General features: G+C 55.9%; 2 protein-coding genes across 3 annotated transcripts; one reads left to right on the forward strand and one right to left on the reverse strand.

The window, feature by feature from the left end:
- Positions 1-1319: 1319 nt before the first annotated feature.
- Tmem256 (transmembrane protein 256) lies at positions 1320-2415 on the reverse strand. Of its 2 annotated transcripts, none has more exons than XM_052756639.1 (4): positions 2337-2415; positions 1980-2011; positions 1635-1715; positions 1320-1537 (listed from the first exon to the last, which is right to left on the reverse strand). In XM_052756639.1, exons 1-4 carry the CDS (start codon positions 2368-2370, stop codon positions 1394-1396), a joined length of 291 nt encoding a protein of 96 aa, XP_052612599.1. In that variant the 5' UTR covers positions 2371-2415; the 3' UTR covers positions 1320-1393. The 2 variants fall into 2 exon arrangements, with proteins under 2 accessions (XP_052612599.1, XP_052612598.1); XM_052756638.1 differs by having other exon boundaries at positions 1322-1537; positions 2286-2408.
- A 574-nt stretch (positions 2416-2989) lies between these two features.
- Nlgn2 (neuroligin 2) lies at positions 2990-16125 on the forward strand. Its single transcript, XM_052756623.1, is given in 11 exon segments — positions 2990-3879; positions 6206-6908; positions 10330-10380; positions 12441-12590; positions 12753-12938; positions 13043-13235; positions 13604-14200; positions 15127-15424; positions 15426-15938; positions 15940-15975; positions 15977-16125. Coding segments are annotated over 10 exon segments (2517 nt in total). The 5' UTR covers positions 2990-3879; positions 6206-6445; the 3' UTR covers positions 16007-16125.
- Positions 16126-16574: the final 449 nt, after the last annotated feature.

Raw genomic sequence — 16574 nt, forward strand, 5'->3', positions numbered from 1 at the left:
TGCAGATACTGCAGCTGCCGCTAACCTGGACCTAGAGCACCTTGGGTTTTTTGTTTTGAGAGTCTTGTTATGTAGCCTAAGCTGGCCTTAAATTTGTGATCCTCCAGCCTCATTTTCCAAGTACTGCACTTAGTACCACATCTAGCTTTGTTTTTTTTTTTTTTTTTTTTTTTTTGGTTTTTCGAGACAGGGTTTCTCTGTGTAGCTTTGCGCCTTTTCCTGGAACTCACTTGGTAGCCCAGGCTGGCCTCGAACTCACAGAGATCCGCCTGGCTCTGCCTCCCGAGTGCTGGGATTAAAGGCGTGCGCCACCACCGCCCGGCCTAGCTTTGTTTTTTAAAGCACGATTTGTTTAATATCAAAGTACACACTTTATTTTCTGAAGGTGTGCACTGAGAAAAGTGTGTGGACACTCCCTAAATGACAGACATTTTAGGCGATCTTGTTCAGTTCTTATCTTTTTGGTTCTACTTCACTAGGACCTCCTTGGTGGGTGGGGTCTTCCCATCAGAGCGGGAGCGTGTTCCACTGCCCAGCTGTTTCATTTCTTTCCAGGCTATGAATATTAGTCAGGTCTGTCTTGCAACTGTGTGTGTGTCTTTCCCTGCTTCAGTGCACAATGAAGCCACACAGAAGACCCACACCTTGATGCCCCACACCTTCCCTTTCTGTCTCTGTCTCCGCTCACTGATGCCCTCCACACCCAAGGGCTTCTTTAAGGCCATCTCAAGCTTTTCTGATGTCCAATACATCATGCTCTGCTTCTGCTTTGAAGTTTATAACATAGCTCACAACTAATCACATGGCTGTTGTGTCTTGCCTGGGCTCTCCCTTCTAGAATGTGTGGGTATGTAACAGGTAGACACTGTTGAAAAGGACAACCCGGGAATGGCAGGGCTAAAACCCACCATTCTCAACCACATTCTACTGAAGCTGGGTGTACGTACACACCTGTAATCTCAGCCATCAGGAGGCTAAGGCAGGAGGCAGCTGGGCATATAACTCAATGGAAGATTTCCAAGGCTTTGGGGTCAATCCCCAGCACTGGAAAAAAACTTTCAATGATCTACATGAATGAATTTACTAAAATCCACATTCCCATGTGCTCCTTAGGTAGAAAGCTGCATTATTTCAAGCATTCTATATGAGCTTTGCCCACCATTGCCACACCTTGTAAAGCACAGAATTCCAGAACCAGGGCTTATTTGTGAGTCTGAGAAATACAAAGAATTCAAAGATTGACTCTACCCTTCCTTGCTCAAGGTTAGATGAATGAAGACAGCAAAGTTCTTTATTTCTTTATGTGCCATTTTCTTTTAATTTCTTTTCTGCTTCAACAACCCCCCCCCCCCATTACCCAGAAAGCCCAGGACTGGCAATTAAACAAGAGACCTCAAACAGCCAAGGCAAGCCAGCCCAAGATTAGCAGACTCCCTCCAACAGGACCCAGATTCTGGATGCTAGTGTCTCCACTCAGAGCCTGATAGTAAAAGCTGGTACAGAACAAGGTAGTTCCAGAAGCTAGCAATAATCCTGCCTGAAAGAGATGGAAAACAGAATACAGTATTTTAAGTACAAAGCAGTATGAGAGATTGGATGGGGTTTGATCACAATTAGGCAAGGGGACTGATTACCCAGAGAGGCTTTCTGCAATAGGGTACCCCTAAAAGGGCCAGGCTGTGCAAAAAGTGGTGCTTGTTGGCCTTGTCAAAGAGCTGCAAGGGAAAAAAAAAAGGTAGAGAGACATTGTTTAAGCAACACAGGAGTCCAGGAACCTGAAGTGGCACACTGGACCGAAGTCCACTTCAACCTCTGAAGTCCCAGTTTGCTGCTCCCCCAGGTCCCCAAGCCACAGGCTTGCAGCCCTTCCTATTCATCTCCCCACCCTCTACTTTCAACATCCCTACCCTCCAGTTTAAGGACACCCAGATATTTCGCCTGTAGTCCCGACTCCGGGAGTCCCAATGCTATTACTTCACCTCCTTCCCGTAGGCATCCGGAAATTGGGCGCCTGTGGAGAGAAGCAAAAGTTATCGGATGTGTTTTAGCCTCAACCGTCCCAAACCCCGGAGAACCCACGCAGACACCAGTGAAAAAGGGCATCCCCAGAAGCTTCCGATTGGTGGAAATAGGTGTCGAGTAGTACTGAGAAGCTTTTGCACCCACTGAAAAACTGGACTCCAAGGGACCTCTATTCCATAAGAGACAGAACGCTTCCTATAGGTTCCTTCCCGCACCAGACCCCAAAGATCGCCCCAGCCCAGTTGCATCCCTCGTCCCCTGACCGTGTGCCCCGTAGGTGGCCAAACCCAAGGCCCCAGCTCCGGACAAGGCACCTAGGCGGCGGAAAGCAGACCCTACCACGGCCATGGCTGTGGGTGGTCACGCGCAGAACCAACACCGCCCTGGCCACCCAAGAAGCCAGCCAATCCAGATTGCCCATGCAAATAAGGTCCAAAGGTACCCAATCAGGGCTGTGTTCATTTCAGTGCCCCGGCTCCTTCTACATACGCCTTTGTAAAACTTCTGCTGAGTGGAGAAGACGTCTGGCGGGCGGAGAAACTAGAACCAATTAGGAGCGGAGGAGCGGAGCAGTGGGAGGTGAAGTTGTGGGCGGTACTAAAGGACTTGCGTCACGGATTGGCCCACTTTCCAAGTTGATCGCCTCTTCGACACCCCAACCCCACACCTCCAGCTAATTTGCAAAGATATCGGTCCCCACACAAAGTCCCGCCCCTTTTCCCACAGGCTCCTCCCGTTCAGCTTCTAATCAGACCCTCTCCTCAAAAGGGGCGGCCCCTCGGATGTCTAAGCCCCACCTATTTCCATTCAGCCACTCCCACTTCACGAATGGCCCCTCCTCTGTGCCTAGAGGCCCCGCCTTTTTGTGTGATGCCCTGCCCTCTGTATTTCAGATCTTCTCCCCCTCGCTAGACCCGGAGAGCCCCGAGGGTGGGAGATCCGGGGGGAAATGTCTTCACCCTGCCCCAGCCCGCTACGTCCATCCGTCCGTCTGTCCACTCCCACCCGCTTCACTGTCTTCAATCCCCCCACACTCTAGAGGGCGGGTGGGCAGGCGAGTGAGAGCGAGGGGTGTGCGCCGCTCTCTCGGCAGGGGGCGGGGGAGGCGGCCGCGCGGTGACGCGCGGGGCTGCTGCGGCTGCTCCGCCGGCGGATCATCACTCTCGGGCTGGGATGGACGCAGGGCGGGCGGGCCCTGGCGCGCAGAGCCAGGAGTCCGGGCCTCCTGGCTGCTGAGCATTCCCCAAAGCCTCCCCCAGCCCTTGCCTTCCTTCCTAGGAGCCGCGCCGACCTCTGCCTCGAGGCTCCGGACTCGGCCCCCGCCCTCTTCTGACTCCCCGGATCTCCCTCTCCCGCCCGCCCTCGGGATCGACTAGATCCCTCCCCCTCCCCGAGGATTCCGGCTGGATCCCTGCCCCTGCACCGCGGATTCTGCGCTCCGGGGCCCCGGGCCCCTGGGGATTGCTGTGGACTCCTCCTCCAGCGCCCGATCCCTTAGGATCTTCCGCCTGGACCGCCTCCTGGTCCCTCGAAGCCGGCCCAGAGAGCCAGTGGATCGCCAAGCCAATCCTGTCCCGTTGCTCCCTCCTGGCTCAGCCTTCCCCACTGCGGGGTTCCCTGTTCTTGAGCTCCCTCTGACCCCATACCCTAGCTTTCCTTTTCCTGGGGATCGACTGGATCCCGGCCCCGCCCCCCGGGGCTGGGGCGATCCCCCTCCCCCGCCGGGTGAGGCGCTGCAGGCGGGGGCTGGGCCTGCGGGGCCGCGGGGGCTCAGAGGCCGCCGCCCCCCTTCTGAAGCCCGTCCGCCCCCCACTCGGAGCCCTGGATGGAGGCACCACGGCCCCAGGGCTGATCCAGGTAGGAGCTAAGCCAGGCTGGGTGGAGGGGGCTGCGCGGCGGTCCGTTGGGGTCTTCCTCTTCCCATATTCCTCCCTGCGCCTGGTTTCCCCTAGCCTGCTCTGTCTGCGTGTCTCCGCCTAGGGATGCTCTCGCCGTGTCTCTGCGTCTTGGTCTCTTTGTCTCTGCCTCTCTCCAGTCCATGAATGATCCTTTGAATGGGCCCACAGACCCCGTGTGTTCCCATCTCCCCCTCCCCCTCCTTCTCCCCTTCCCGGCCAAGCCATTTTCCCCACTGCAGGAAGGCGGGGGGGCTGCGGCCTGAGCCCCTGTCCCTCAACTCTCCCCGGTTGGGGGAGTCAGGCCTGGGCTGGAATGGAAGAGCAAGGCAGAGGAATCGGGAGAAGGGGGAGCAAGATGTAGCAGACAGAGATGGAGAGAGAAAATGGGGGAGAGAGACAGAGAGAAAGGAGAGAGAGAGCTCTTGAGGGAGAAAATCAGAGGAGGTATTTGGAGGAGAGAGCGATGAGAAACACCAAGGAGACAAATGAGAAAAGACCGAAGGATGAGAGACTACTGGAGGCAAGAGCTGGAGCAAGCCGGTTCAGGCCAAGAAAAGATGCTCCGAGAGACCCAGTACAGAGGAGAAAGATGGGGGAAGGACTCTAGTGGGAGGGAGGAGAGAAAAGCTAGTTGGAGGAGAGGAGGCAAGGGGCCCAAAGTACCTTAAGGGAAAGGGGTGACTGAGGCAGGCCATGTTGGGGAGAGGGACAGCAAACCCCGGCCTGGCATAGGAAGAGGAGACGGAGCGGAGGGGGGGCGGGGGGGGGAGTCAACTCCAAACCCCCTTCAGGTGATGGGAGAACAGAAGCCTAAAAGGACCTGAAAAGGGAGGGCATGACTGGGTGTGAGTGGTGAGGACCTCCTGTGTCCCCATCTCTGGAATAAATTGACACCTGCAGAGAGCCACCCGCGGGCTGGCGCCTGGCTCTGAAAAACCCGGCGTCAGCAAACAGCCCTGGAGGCTGGGGGGGGGGGGGGGTGCTGGGGGGGGCTTGCTGAAATGACCTGGGTGTCTGCCCTGTCTACCTCTACCTAGCCCTGCCCCTGCAGCCTGAGCACCCAGGCTAGGCAATGGGAAGGGGAGGGAGGGCTAACAGAAGGGATGGGATGAGAAGAAACCTGAGGTCAAAATGCTGTGCAAAGAAACCCCAGATGGGGTCTAAGGCTGTTCAAGATTAAGGAAGGAGGAAGTCAGTAGGCTTATTTGAGAAGACCACTTCAGTACAGCCCCCCCCCCCAGAGACCTGGTCAGTAGGGTTAGGCTCTGATTGGCTAAGTGGGATGTGGGGGGCATCGCTTTTAGGATTCTCTGTTCTCCTAGACTACCTTCCCCTCATATATACTTCTTCCTCTCTGCTAAGACTGGGTGAAACTAGCATTCTGACTCATGCCTCTCCCCTCCCTCTCATGGCCCAAATGGACCCTCAAACCAAGCAAGCCCCTTCCCCTCTTCCTCTAGACCACCCCCCTCCAGGGTTAAAGCTGCAGCCCGTTGCCGAGGTAACATTGCGGGGCAGCATCCTGTCGCCCAGCAACCGGCTGCAGGATCATGCATCTGTCCCTGGATTTGCCCCTTCAGCATCCCCTCTTCACTTTCGCCCCTGGCTCTGGGCACCCCAACTTCCAAGGGAAGATATGGAAGGGCCTGAGGAGAAAGAAAGGGTGCACAGATCCTTAGGGAATGATACACTGATGGGGACAGGAGGCACGGGGGTTTGTAGTCCAAGAAGGCCCATAGTCTGGCCTGGGATGGGGGTTCACCGCCATGAAATTACAGCTCAGGAGTAATTAACACGTATAAACAAACCCGCCACTTCCTGCTAATTAATGACTTGGTATTTTTATTTTCTCTTCCTTGTCTGTCTCATTGTCTCCCAGGGAAGAGTGGGGACTGGAACTCCTGTGTCCCTAGGGGGAGCCTGCCTGGGAGGGATAGAGGCAGAGAAGGGGCACCCTTGAGTCCGGGAAGTTCCCTTCTCTGCCCCTGCCCTGGACATTTACCACATCTGACTCCACCCCAAACTTGGGTCTCTGCGGAGGGGAAGAGGGCAGTTGGGGGGAGGGGAGAGGTGTTCGAGGGTCTGTGGGTGGGAGAAAGGGGCAACTTGATCTGAAATTCAAGCCACTAACCACTTGTCTCTTGTTTCCCCGTCCTTCCTGTCCTCCCCATCCAATCTCCCTTCCCTTCCTCCACCTCTCTGTATTTTTCTGTCTGTTTGTCTGTCTGTATCTTGCACACCCTATCCGGGTCCCCTGTCCTCCCCTGTCACCGGTCACCGGGCAGGTCGGGCCTGCCTGCACCTCCTCCTACCTTCTTCCCCTTCCCCACCCCTCACCCCCTCCATGGAGAGGAACAGACTCCTCTTCTGTCCCTTCTAACCCAGGTCCCTACCCGTCCCCCTCCTCCTTCCTTTCCCCGCCCCCTCCTCCCTCCTGGGGCGAGGGGGGCCTCCCTCCCTCTCCCCCCCTTCTCTCTCTCTCCGAGGGGGGGGTCAGGGGAGGGAGGGGGGGTCCCCCAATCAGCATGTGGCTCCTGGCGTTGTGTCTGGTGGGGCTGGCTGGGGCTCAACGGGGAGGAGGGGGTCCCGGCGGCGGCGGCGGCGCCCCGGGCGGCCCGGGCCTGGGCCTCGGCAGCCTCGGGGAGGAGCGCTTCCCGGTAGTGAACACAGCCTACGGGCGAGTGCGCGGCGTGCGGCGCGAGCTCAACAACGAGATCCTGGGTCCGGTCGTGCAGTTCTTGGGCGTGCCCTACGCCACGCCGCCCTTGGGCGCCCGCCGCTTCCAGCCGCCGGAGGCACCGGCCTCGTGGCCCGGCGTGCGCAACGCCACCACCCTGCCGCCCGCCTGCCCGCAGAACCTGCACGGGGCCCTGCCGGCCATCATGCTGCCTGTGTGGTTCACCGACAACTTGGAGGCGGCCGCCACCTACGTGCAGAACCAGAGCGAGGACTGCCTGTACCTCAACCTCTACGTGCCCACTGAGGACGGTAAGGGCACGGGCACAAGGCCGGGCACCCTGTGGACACAGCCCACAAACGCACACGCAGACCCTCAAGCACAGGACCGACTCCTGCCCCTAAGCTGTGCCTTAATGGGCAATGAGGGGCAGTATGTCCCTGCAAGCCTCCGCGCGTCTCCCAGGTAAGGGTGCCTGCTTCTCAGGCAGTCCTAGGAGCATCCCATAAACAGCCTCTTCCACAGCAGAAACTCTTTGTGCCCCAGAAGGAAGGGTAGCTGGCATTAGGTCAGGCTCACCCATCTTCTCCCTAAAGAGGCACACTGTCAGATACTTAATGTTGATGGCTGGTGTTCAGGTGATGGATGTCTCCATGGCTTGCTCAGTCACTCCAGCCGTACCTCTACCTCCTGCCTTCTCCCACTTAACTACATCCACATTTTACTTCCAGCCATACCACGTAGAGCCCCATCCTCAGGCCCACCTGCCCTGACTTCTCTCTATCATATGGCACCTATCAGTCCTTTATCTGAGTTGAGAGTCCTTGTGAGGGGTACTCAGTGACTTCTTATGGGAGATTTCTGTCCTCAGAAATCCCTACACACAAAGGGTCAGGGAAACTTCTTCCACTCACGCCTGTCCACGCACAGCACAACAACCCATCAGAAAATTTTCCTTGGGGCTGAGCTGCTGTTCTTGTGTTCACTGTATGACAGCTCTCTACCCCAGCACTTGCTCCGGGATAGCTTTCCATTCACCAACCTTCTGCACACCAAGATTAATCAGAACCTCTTGTACGGTCTGCAACAGATCCCAGCTACCAAAGGGAGGACGACAGCATCACAAACAGCCCCCACATTACCCTTCTGACATACAATCTCACCATTCCAAAACATTTCAACACCTTCACAGAGCAGACTCCGCTGCACGCTTCCTCCAGCTACTGTTTCTAGTAACTTTACATTCAGGCCCGGCAATAGGAGCCCCTAAAGAACCCCATACTTCCACATTGTGTACTAAAGTTCTACAGTAACTGAATCTCAACTGCTCCAAATGACCATTTGCCTAGCTGACCGTGTGTTCCAATATCTTAAAAGTTACAACTCCCAACCCCTTCACAGAGTACACATGCCCAGTACTTCCCTGAAATGGTATTCCCATTACTCACACAGACTCCAACTTTCCAGTATCCCTGGATGCCAATTGTGTGCTCTGGTCATGCCCACATGTGCATTCTATACCCACATACCCTGCACACAGACTTGTTGACCGGTGTTGACGGCATCCTCAACACTTCGTTTACTCCATCTCCTGCTGGAGTTCACCCTTCTGAAAGGTCCAGTACTAACAGCTTGTACCTTGCACCAAGATTCCTCTCCTGCCAATCACAGAATGACTCATGCCTTAACCTGTCCATTTCCATCCTCCTATCGCTCATATGGACCATCTGCTGCCCCTCATTCCAGCCCTGCTGACTAGCGAACTCCCCTCCCCATGTAAAACCATGACTTCTGACAACCTCGCCATGAGATTTTTCTGCCCTTTCACTTAGGAGTCCTTCACCTTAATATCTCCCACAGATGCCCCGCAAAACTACGATTCAGTGACTCTCCATTGCTCTGTCTCTGTCTCTGTCTCTGTGTGTGTATGTGTGTGTGTGTGTGTGTGTGTGTGTGTGTGAGAGAGAGAGAGAGAGAGCAAGCACACGCCCATGCATGTGTGTGGTTTTTTAAGACAGGGTCTCACTCTTGTAACCTAAACTTGCCTAGAACTATGAAGCCCAGGCTAGCCTTAAACTTTTGATAACCTTCTTGCTTTAACCTCCTGAGTGCTGGGTTTACAGGCATGAGCCGCCATGATCACTACCACCCACATTTTCACATGGGCTTATCCACTCATGGCTCCCTCTTAGGAGCTTCCTCATCACTCCCTCCCGTGTGAAACATCTAACACTTCTCACCACTGGACTGTCCACTCCATCGCCACACAAATTGCCTCTCCCCTGCCTCCGCACCACTCATTCCCACACCTTCTGTATTTTTAGCCTTTGCATATTGCAGACCTGACGGGGCCTGATACATCAGGTGATCTCACTGAATCTTCACACCAGCTCCAGGAGGAAGTGGTTCACACGCGCGCGCACGTGTGCGCGCGCGCGCGCACACACACACACACACACACACACACACACACACTTCATAGCTTCACGGTCATGAATAGCCTGCTGACTTCATCCCTACCCATATCCTCTCACAAATAGAGGCCCTGTTCGCAAGTGGCTCATCGTTTAGTTAGTCGGTTAGTGCTAGCCTGAGCCTTGTTGACCCATCCCTCCTTGAGCTTTGGGGAAAGCCAGTCAGCATGGGGAACTCCCTGAGACTGTTCAGATCCAGTGCTCCCCTGACTAACCCCCAAATCCAGAACAGCCTGACACTGGGCTCTGGGCGGTCTGGGACTTTTCGTGATGTTAGGACCATTTTGTCTCCCAGCCAACACCTACTTTATGTATCAGACTGGCCCAAGCACTGTTTCCTATATGCTGTTGGCAGATGAATATCCCAAGGGGGAGGAGGGCTCTTTAGCAGTGGACCTAGGGTGGGGCTGGTGATCCTATGGGGAAAAAAAAATCACAATTTGGTGGGGAGGAGAAGAGGCCTGGGCAAGGGAGGAGGTTGGTGGGAGTGTGGAGGGATAAGTTGGAGTGGAGGGCAAGACCTGATGACCCCTTTCCCTGCTCTGCCCACATTGGGGAACTGGGACAAGAAGCCAGGCCTGTGAGTGTGGATGGAAGAGAAATGCTGGTGGGTGAGGCTGGGTAGATGGGCAGGTGGGCAGCCCTAGCTGATCTACCCAGAGCCCTTCAGTCGGCAGCAGAGGGCTTCCGGAGGCAATGAGCTACGGGGTGGTCTGCCCCCAGCCCATCCTACCCTCTGATGCAAAGGGAAGCAGAGTCCTTCCTGTGCAGCCTCCTCTTACAGCCTGAGGTGGGCAGCCCATAGCACGTGGCTGGCCCTGAAAGGAGCCTGCGTGAAAGATGGCCTGGGGGGCAGGCCAGCCTTGGTGTCCCTGGGCTCCCCTTCACCCCATCCCCCTAACACTATTTCATTTCCAGCAAGTAGCAAACACACCAAAAAGCCAAGTCCTTTCCAGTTAAGTCCCTGTGTCTCAAGAGAGCCTCAGCCCACTCAGGCACCCCACCCCCAAACCCACCTTTTCTTTGGGGCATGACTTTTTCTGGGGAGGGGAAAATTGGGTTATAGAAACGTTTTTCTCTTTTCTTGGTTTCTTTTTCTTGCAAACAAATTTTGCTTTTTTTGGCTTATTTTTTCTGCCTCTCCCCACCTTCCCCTTTTCTGCTTTCTCTCCTCCCCTCCCCATCTACCACCTCCCCTGACCCCCATCTTTCCCCACAAAATTGTCCTTTTTTCTCTGTTTTGTGTTCCCGGTCTTAGGTCCGCTCACAAAAAAACGTGACGAGGCGACGCTCAATCCGCCAGACACAGGTAGATTTAAAAATCCCGCTGATGCATGTGGTTGCTTTGAAGAGGACGTTGATGGCCCTGACCCCTAACTAAATGTCCCTATAGCCCTCCAGGCCCCTCAGTCGTTCTCCCAACTAAAAATGAAAAAGAAAAGAAAAAATTTTAATAATTGGACAAAAGAATCATGAAAACTTCTAACAGAATTTGAACAATGTTGGACCCACTAGCTAACCTGTGAGAAAAGCTAGCCATGGTGAAAGTGAGGTGGGAGAATGAAAAGGAATTGGATCGCCAGGGAAAAAAAACTGGACAAAATGTTGAGAGTTTGAAAGAAATCTGGACTGTTTTGCAACATGTGAAATGTACCATTTGAAAAAAAAAAAGTTTTAATTTGAAGCAAAATAATATTTGAAAAAAATGGACAAATTAATGACATTAATCAAAACATCCGAAACCTGTTACAATTTCTAGCCAAAAGCCTGCCAGATTTTAAAAAAAAAAAATGTAAACATCTGAAACAAATCAAAGAATTTGGAAATTTTTAAAAACAGGGCCCAATATCTTGAAGTTTCACCACAAAATTTTGAAATAACGCAAAGAATTTTTTTCTTGTTTTCTTTTTTTCCCAAATGGAGCTTTTTGTTTTTTCTTTTCTTGTTGAATCTGCCCCAAGAGCTTCTTGCTTTTTTTTGTTGTTGTTTTTTCTTTCTTTCTTCTTTCTTGATCCTGGTTTTTGTTGTTGGTTTTGAATTCTTGTTGCCCCGCCCCTCTTCCTGCCTCTCTTCCCTTTCTAACTCCCTCCCCCCACACTGGGAGAGGGCTTCGGGGAGGGTGGGCGAGTATGAAAGCATTTAGGACAGGACCCTGGAAGGAAGGACATGGTCGCCAGACCTCCCGCCAAGCGCCGGAGACTTGTGTCAAGTTAGGGCGGGAGCAGTGGCGGGCTCATGTGGGTGGACACAGGGAGAACTCTGGCCACAGAAGTCCAGAGACTCAGAGAAGATCTCAGAGCAGGAGGCAGAAAGCCAGCCTGGAGGCTTGGAAAGGGCATGCATGCCCTGTGACTTGCAGGTTGACCTTCTGTGTTGGCACAGGTGCCGGCTATGAGCTGTAGGGGCCCAAACCTGGCTCCCATGGCAGGTGTTAAACAAGAACTCTGCCACTGAGCATGCCCACCAAGTATGACAAGAGTTCAAGTGAGCTGGAGTTGACCCCAGCCTTGGGACTTCAGTGAAATCAGGGTAGCAGCGGGCAAGTAGGCCGGAGTCTCGAGGACCCCGACAAGCCCTCCCAACTGCCACGCACCCTCTAGGAATTTTCATTCCTTAGCCCAGTCCAGAGCTTCCTGGCCTGCTACATGGGGCACCTATGGAGAAGATTCTTCTAGACTATGGCAAGCGGGCTTCAGTGCAGGACAGGCCAGTTTGGAGGGCGGGGAGTCCAAGAGTCAGAGCTCTACTCTGACTTCATTAAGCAGGCTCTTTCCCACACTGCCTCCTCCTGCCACAGTAATTAGGCTGGGGGTTGCCATGGTAACTGGGGAGGTGACCTAGAAAGGAATTAGGGCGGGGAGGAGACCAAGCCCCCAGGGACCCTAGGGCCTGGCACCCCTCACCCACAGACTAGGGTGCCATGTGGAGCTGAGGCCCAAGCCTGAGTCTGAGGAGATGCCAGGACCCTCCCAGCACCTCCAGCCCTAGTCCCAGCCTTAGTCCGCTCTTCCCAGGAGCAGGAAGGAGTTTTGTTGTGTGTGTGGAGGGGTCCCTGGCTTCAGCAGAAGCCCCGAGGAGGGCCACTTCCTACCCTTGGCCTCGGTTGGGCTTCTTGGAAAGTGTGCCCAACATTTGGTGAAGTACTTGGAGTCATGCTAGCCAGTGATGAAGAGGGGCCTTCCTCTAGGGTTAGCTGGGGAGGGAGGGAGGGGAATCCGGTCTTGCCCCCCCGCCAGGGATGGTAGTGACAAGTCCCCTGAGCTCCAGGCTGGTCCTCAGAAGGCCTGGGAGCTCCGAAGTGCTGCTTCTGGTCTGACTGTGTCCTTGTCCCCGATCTCCTGGCCCACCTGCCACCCCCTTCCCACGCAGATATCCGGGACTCTGGGAAGAAACCAGTGATGCTGTTTCTACATGGCGGCTCCTACATGGAGGGCACTGGGAACATGTTCGACGGCTCAGTCCTGGCTGCCTATGGCAATGTCATCGTAGCCACGCTCAACTACCGTCTTGGGGTGCTCGGTGAGGGTGGGCAACCAATTCTTGGGGGGCAAAGTCTGGGAGGCAGTCCTGGTGGGCCCGGTCCTCCCGAGAATAGCCTTAGAGACTGAGTGCATTGAGCTCCCTGCAGAGGGGGTAAGGACGCTGTGACACCTCCAGGGAGTCCCCTTCTTCCACCCCTAGGTTTTCTCAGCACTGGTGATCAGGCTGCAAAAGGCAACTATGGGCTCCTGGACCAGATCCAGGCCCTGCGCTGGCTCAGTGAAAACATTGCCCACTTTGGAGGTGACCCTGAACGTATCACCATCTTTGGGTCTGGTGCGGGGGCCTCCTGTGTCAACCTGCTGATCCTCTCCCACCATTCAGAAGGTACCAGCAGCCTCCTCCCCTGCCTTCCCTTTCCCTGGACCCTACCAAGCCTCTCCTCCTTTTGGGCCGATACAGTCTAGCCTGAGATCTGCCTGTCCCACCAGGACTGTTCCAGAAGGCCATTGCTCAGAGTGGCACCGCCATTTCCAGCTGGTCTGTCAACTATCAGCCGCTCAAGTACACGCGGCTGCTGGCAGCCAAAGTGGGCTGTGACCGCGAGGACAGCACCGAGGCTGTGGAGTGTCTGCGCCGGAAGCCTTCCAGGGAGCTCGTGGACCAGGATGTGCAGCCTGCCCGGTATGGGGGCGGGAGAGGGCTGGGTCCAGGTCTGTACGGTCCTAGCTGGTTCTGAGGAGATGGCGGTGAGAAGTTCCTGGGGACATTGTAGTGGGCAAGGAGAAACGGGCTCCAGACCCCCCTAGTGGCTGTCCCTTAGCAGCCTCCCTCAAGTGAAGGTCACCACATCACATAGCTCAAGCACAGGGTTTCACAGAATGCTTTAGGTGGATATCCAGAGAAGTCAAAATGCCATGAAGGACTAAGAGTTTTCCAGTCATGGAGAAGGGTCTTCTAGGCAGAGGGGAGCACCTGTGTATGACTTAGGAGGCCATGGGTCCAGAGGAGGCCAGAACTGGATGGTTGAGACCTTGCCCCCTTCTCCACAGCTACCACATCGCCTTTGGGCCTGTGGTGGATGGCGACGTAGTTCCCGATGACCCCGAGATCCTCATGCAACAGGGAGAATTCCTCAACTACGACATGCTCATTGGTGTCAACCAGGGAGAGGGTCTCAAGTTCGTGGAGGACTCCGCAGAGAGTGAGGATGGTGTGTCCGCCAGCGCCTTTGACTTCACTGTCTCCAACTTTGTGGACAACTTGTATGGATATCCGGAGGGCAAGGACGTGCTTCGGGAGACCATTAAGTTCATGTATACGGACTGGGCTGACCGGGACAATGGCGAGATGCGGCGGAAGACCCTGCTGGCACTCTTTACCGACCACCAGTGGGTAGCCCCAGCTGTGGCCACTGCCAAGCTGCATGCCGACTACCAATCCCCGGTCTACTTCTACACCTTTTACCACCACTGCCAGGCTGAGGGCCGGCCAGAGTGGGCTGATGCAGCACACGGGGATGAGCTGCCCTACGTCTTTGGGGTACCCATGGTAGGCGCCACCGATCTCTTCCCCTGCAACTTCTCCAAGAATGACGTCATGCTCAGCGCAGTGGTCATGACCTACTGGACCAACTTCGCCAAGACGGGGTGAGGGCCAGAGGGCCCAGTGGGGCTGGGTGGGACACCCCTGTAGGCTGAGGTCCCCTTGCCTTCCCCGGCGGCTTCTCCTTCCCGCCCCGCCTCACACAGCCACCATGCCTCTAGGAAGACACTGGCTCTTACCTTGCCTTGCTCTGAGGGTCGGGGACTCACCGGCATTAGGAAGGTCCCCGTCTTTTCTGGGGTGGACTTTCTGGGTGCCTTTGTCGTGGCTGACCACCCTGGTCTGCATCTGAGCGTAGAGGGTTTGGGTTTCTGTCTGTCTGTCTGTCCGTCACTGCGTCTGTCTCTTCCCTGAAGTCCACTGACGTCTTCTTTGCCCGCTTTGGTGTTTGTCTCTGGGCTGCCCTCACCAGCACTGTCTTCCTGTCTGCTGGCTGTCTGTCTCTCCATTTCCGTCTGTCCGTCTGAGCTCGCTGTCGCTGGCTCACTCTTCTAACTTCATCTCTGTCTCTGCGGTCTGCCTTCATAATTTTTGGTTTGCCTGTCTGTCTGTCTCTCTCTCTCTCTCTCTCTCTGTGTCTCCTCTCTCCCCTCTCTCTGTCTGTCTCTCTCTGTCTCTGTGTCTCCTCTCCGCCCCCCCATCTGTCTGTCTGTCTCTCTCTGTCCCCCCCCCCCCGTCTCTCTCTGTCTCTGTCTCTCTGTCTCCTCTCCTCTCTCCCCTCTCTCTGTCTCTCTCTCTCTGTCTCTGTCTCTCTGTCTCCTCTCCGCCCCCCCATCTGTCTGTCTGTCTCTCTCTGTCTCTGTCTCTCTGTCTCCTCTCCTCTCTCCCCTCTCTCTGTCTCTGTCTCTCTGACAAGGTCTCACTACGTAGCCCAGGCCAACCCTCTTGAGTGCTGGGATTGTAGGCATGCACCACCATGTCCAAGCTTTGCCTCACCCTCACTCCTTTCCTTGCCCTCCTGTGCCCACAGTGACCCCAACCAGCCTGTGCCACAGGACACCAAGTTCATCCACACCAAGCCCAACCGCTTTGAGGAGGTGGTGTGGAGCAAGTTCAACAGCAAGGAGAAGCAGTACCTGCACATAGGCTTGAAGCCGCGCGTGCGCGACAACTACCGTGCCAACAAGGTGGCCTTCTGGCTGGAGCTCGTGCCCCACCTGCACAACCTTCACACGGAGCTCTTCACCACCACCACCCGCCTGCCTCCCTACGCCACGCGCTGGCCACCCCGCACCCCCGGTCCCGGCACTTCCGGCACCCGCCGGCCTCCCCCCACCCGCCACCCTGCCGCCCGAGTCCGATATTGACCCAGGCCCAAGGGCCTATGACCGCTTCCCTGGTGACTCGAGGGACTACTCCACGGAGTTAAGCGTCACTGTGGCAGTGGGAGCCTCCCTCCTCTTCCTCAACATCCTTGCCTTTGCCGCCCTCTACTACAAGCGGGACCGGCGACAGGAGCTTCGGTGCCGGCGGCTTAGCCCACCCGGAGGCTCAGGCTCAGGTGTGCCCGGCGGGGGCCCCCTGCTTCCCACTGCCGGCCGGGAGCTACCTCCAGAGGAGGAGCTGGTATCCCTGCAGCTGAAGCGGGGTGGTGGTGTCGGGGCGGACCCTGCTGAGGCCCTGCGCCCCGCCTGCCCACCCGACTACACCCTGGCCTTACGCCGGGCACCGGACGATGTGCCTCTCTTGGCCCCGGGCGCCCTGACCCTGCTGCCCAGTGGCCTGGGGCCCCCACCTCCGCCCCCACCTCCTTCTCTCCATCCCTTTGGGCCCTTCCCGCCACCCCCCTCCTACTGCTACCAGCCACAACAACACGCTACCCCCACCCCCACTCCACCACGCGGGTATAGGGGGCGGCTTGGGGAGGTCTGCCTCCCTAACCCTCCCAGCCCAGGCCACTTGAAGGCAGGGAGGAGGACTTGGCACCGGGCTTTCCCCTGTGGATTTGTCAGACGCCGTGGAGCAGCGTTAAGGTGGACATGGGATTCCTCACTGGGATGCAAGTTTTTCCCAAGCCGAGAAGCCCATTCTCTTCTCTGGACCTGGGCCTTTGAACACCTGGGGGTGTCTTTGCCCTCCGTTGGGACACCAGTCTTCGGTGTGTGGAAATGTGGAAGTCTTTTTTCCCACGTGAAGGTTGCTTTCCTCGTGAGGGGGTGTTTTCCCATGTGCAGGGTGAGGTGTTTTGTTTTGTTTTGTTTTGTTTTTTGCCGCCCTGGACACATGTTGGCCCCCTCAAAGAATTTCTGCGGAGATTTGTACCCCAGAATCCTGTTCCCTCATACTTTTGCCTTCTCCCCCTCCCACCCCCTGGAGACCCTGGAAGTGATGTGTTCACATACAGTGACCCTTGGCCACACCAGACTATACAGGGTGATGCCTGGGGAACAGCAAGGAAATCACAGGCCCCCTGGACCC

This window comes from Peromyscus californicus, unplaced genomic scaffold, assembly GCF_007827085.1.
Source record: "Peromyscus californicus insignis strain IS unplaced genomic scaffold, ASM782708v3 Scaffold_3__1_contigs__length_106647218, whole genome shotgun sequence".
In the NCBI taxonomy this organism is placed as follows: domain Eukaryota; kingdom Metazoa; phylum Chordata; class Mammalia; order Rodentia; family Cricetidae; genus Peromyscus; species Peromyscus californicus.

What these genes read in the sequence shown, in the direction of transcription:
- Tmem256 (XM_052756638.1), bottom strand. Translation starts at nt 2,370, where the DNA reads ATGGCCGTGGTAGGGTCTGCTTTCCGCCGCCTAGGTGCCTTGTCCGGA. An exon ending in GGCCACCTACGGGGCACACG is followed by an intron (nt 2,012 to 2,285) that starts GTCAGGGGACGA and finishes TTCTCTCCACAG; the next exon opens with GCGCCCAATTTCCGGATGCC. An exon ending in CGGATGCCTACGGGAAGGAG is followed by an intron (nt 1,716 to 1,979) that starts GTGAAGTAATAG and finishes TTTCCCTTGCAG; the next exon opens with CTCTTTGACAAGGCCAACAA.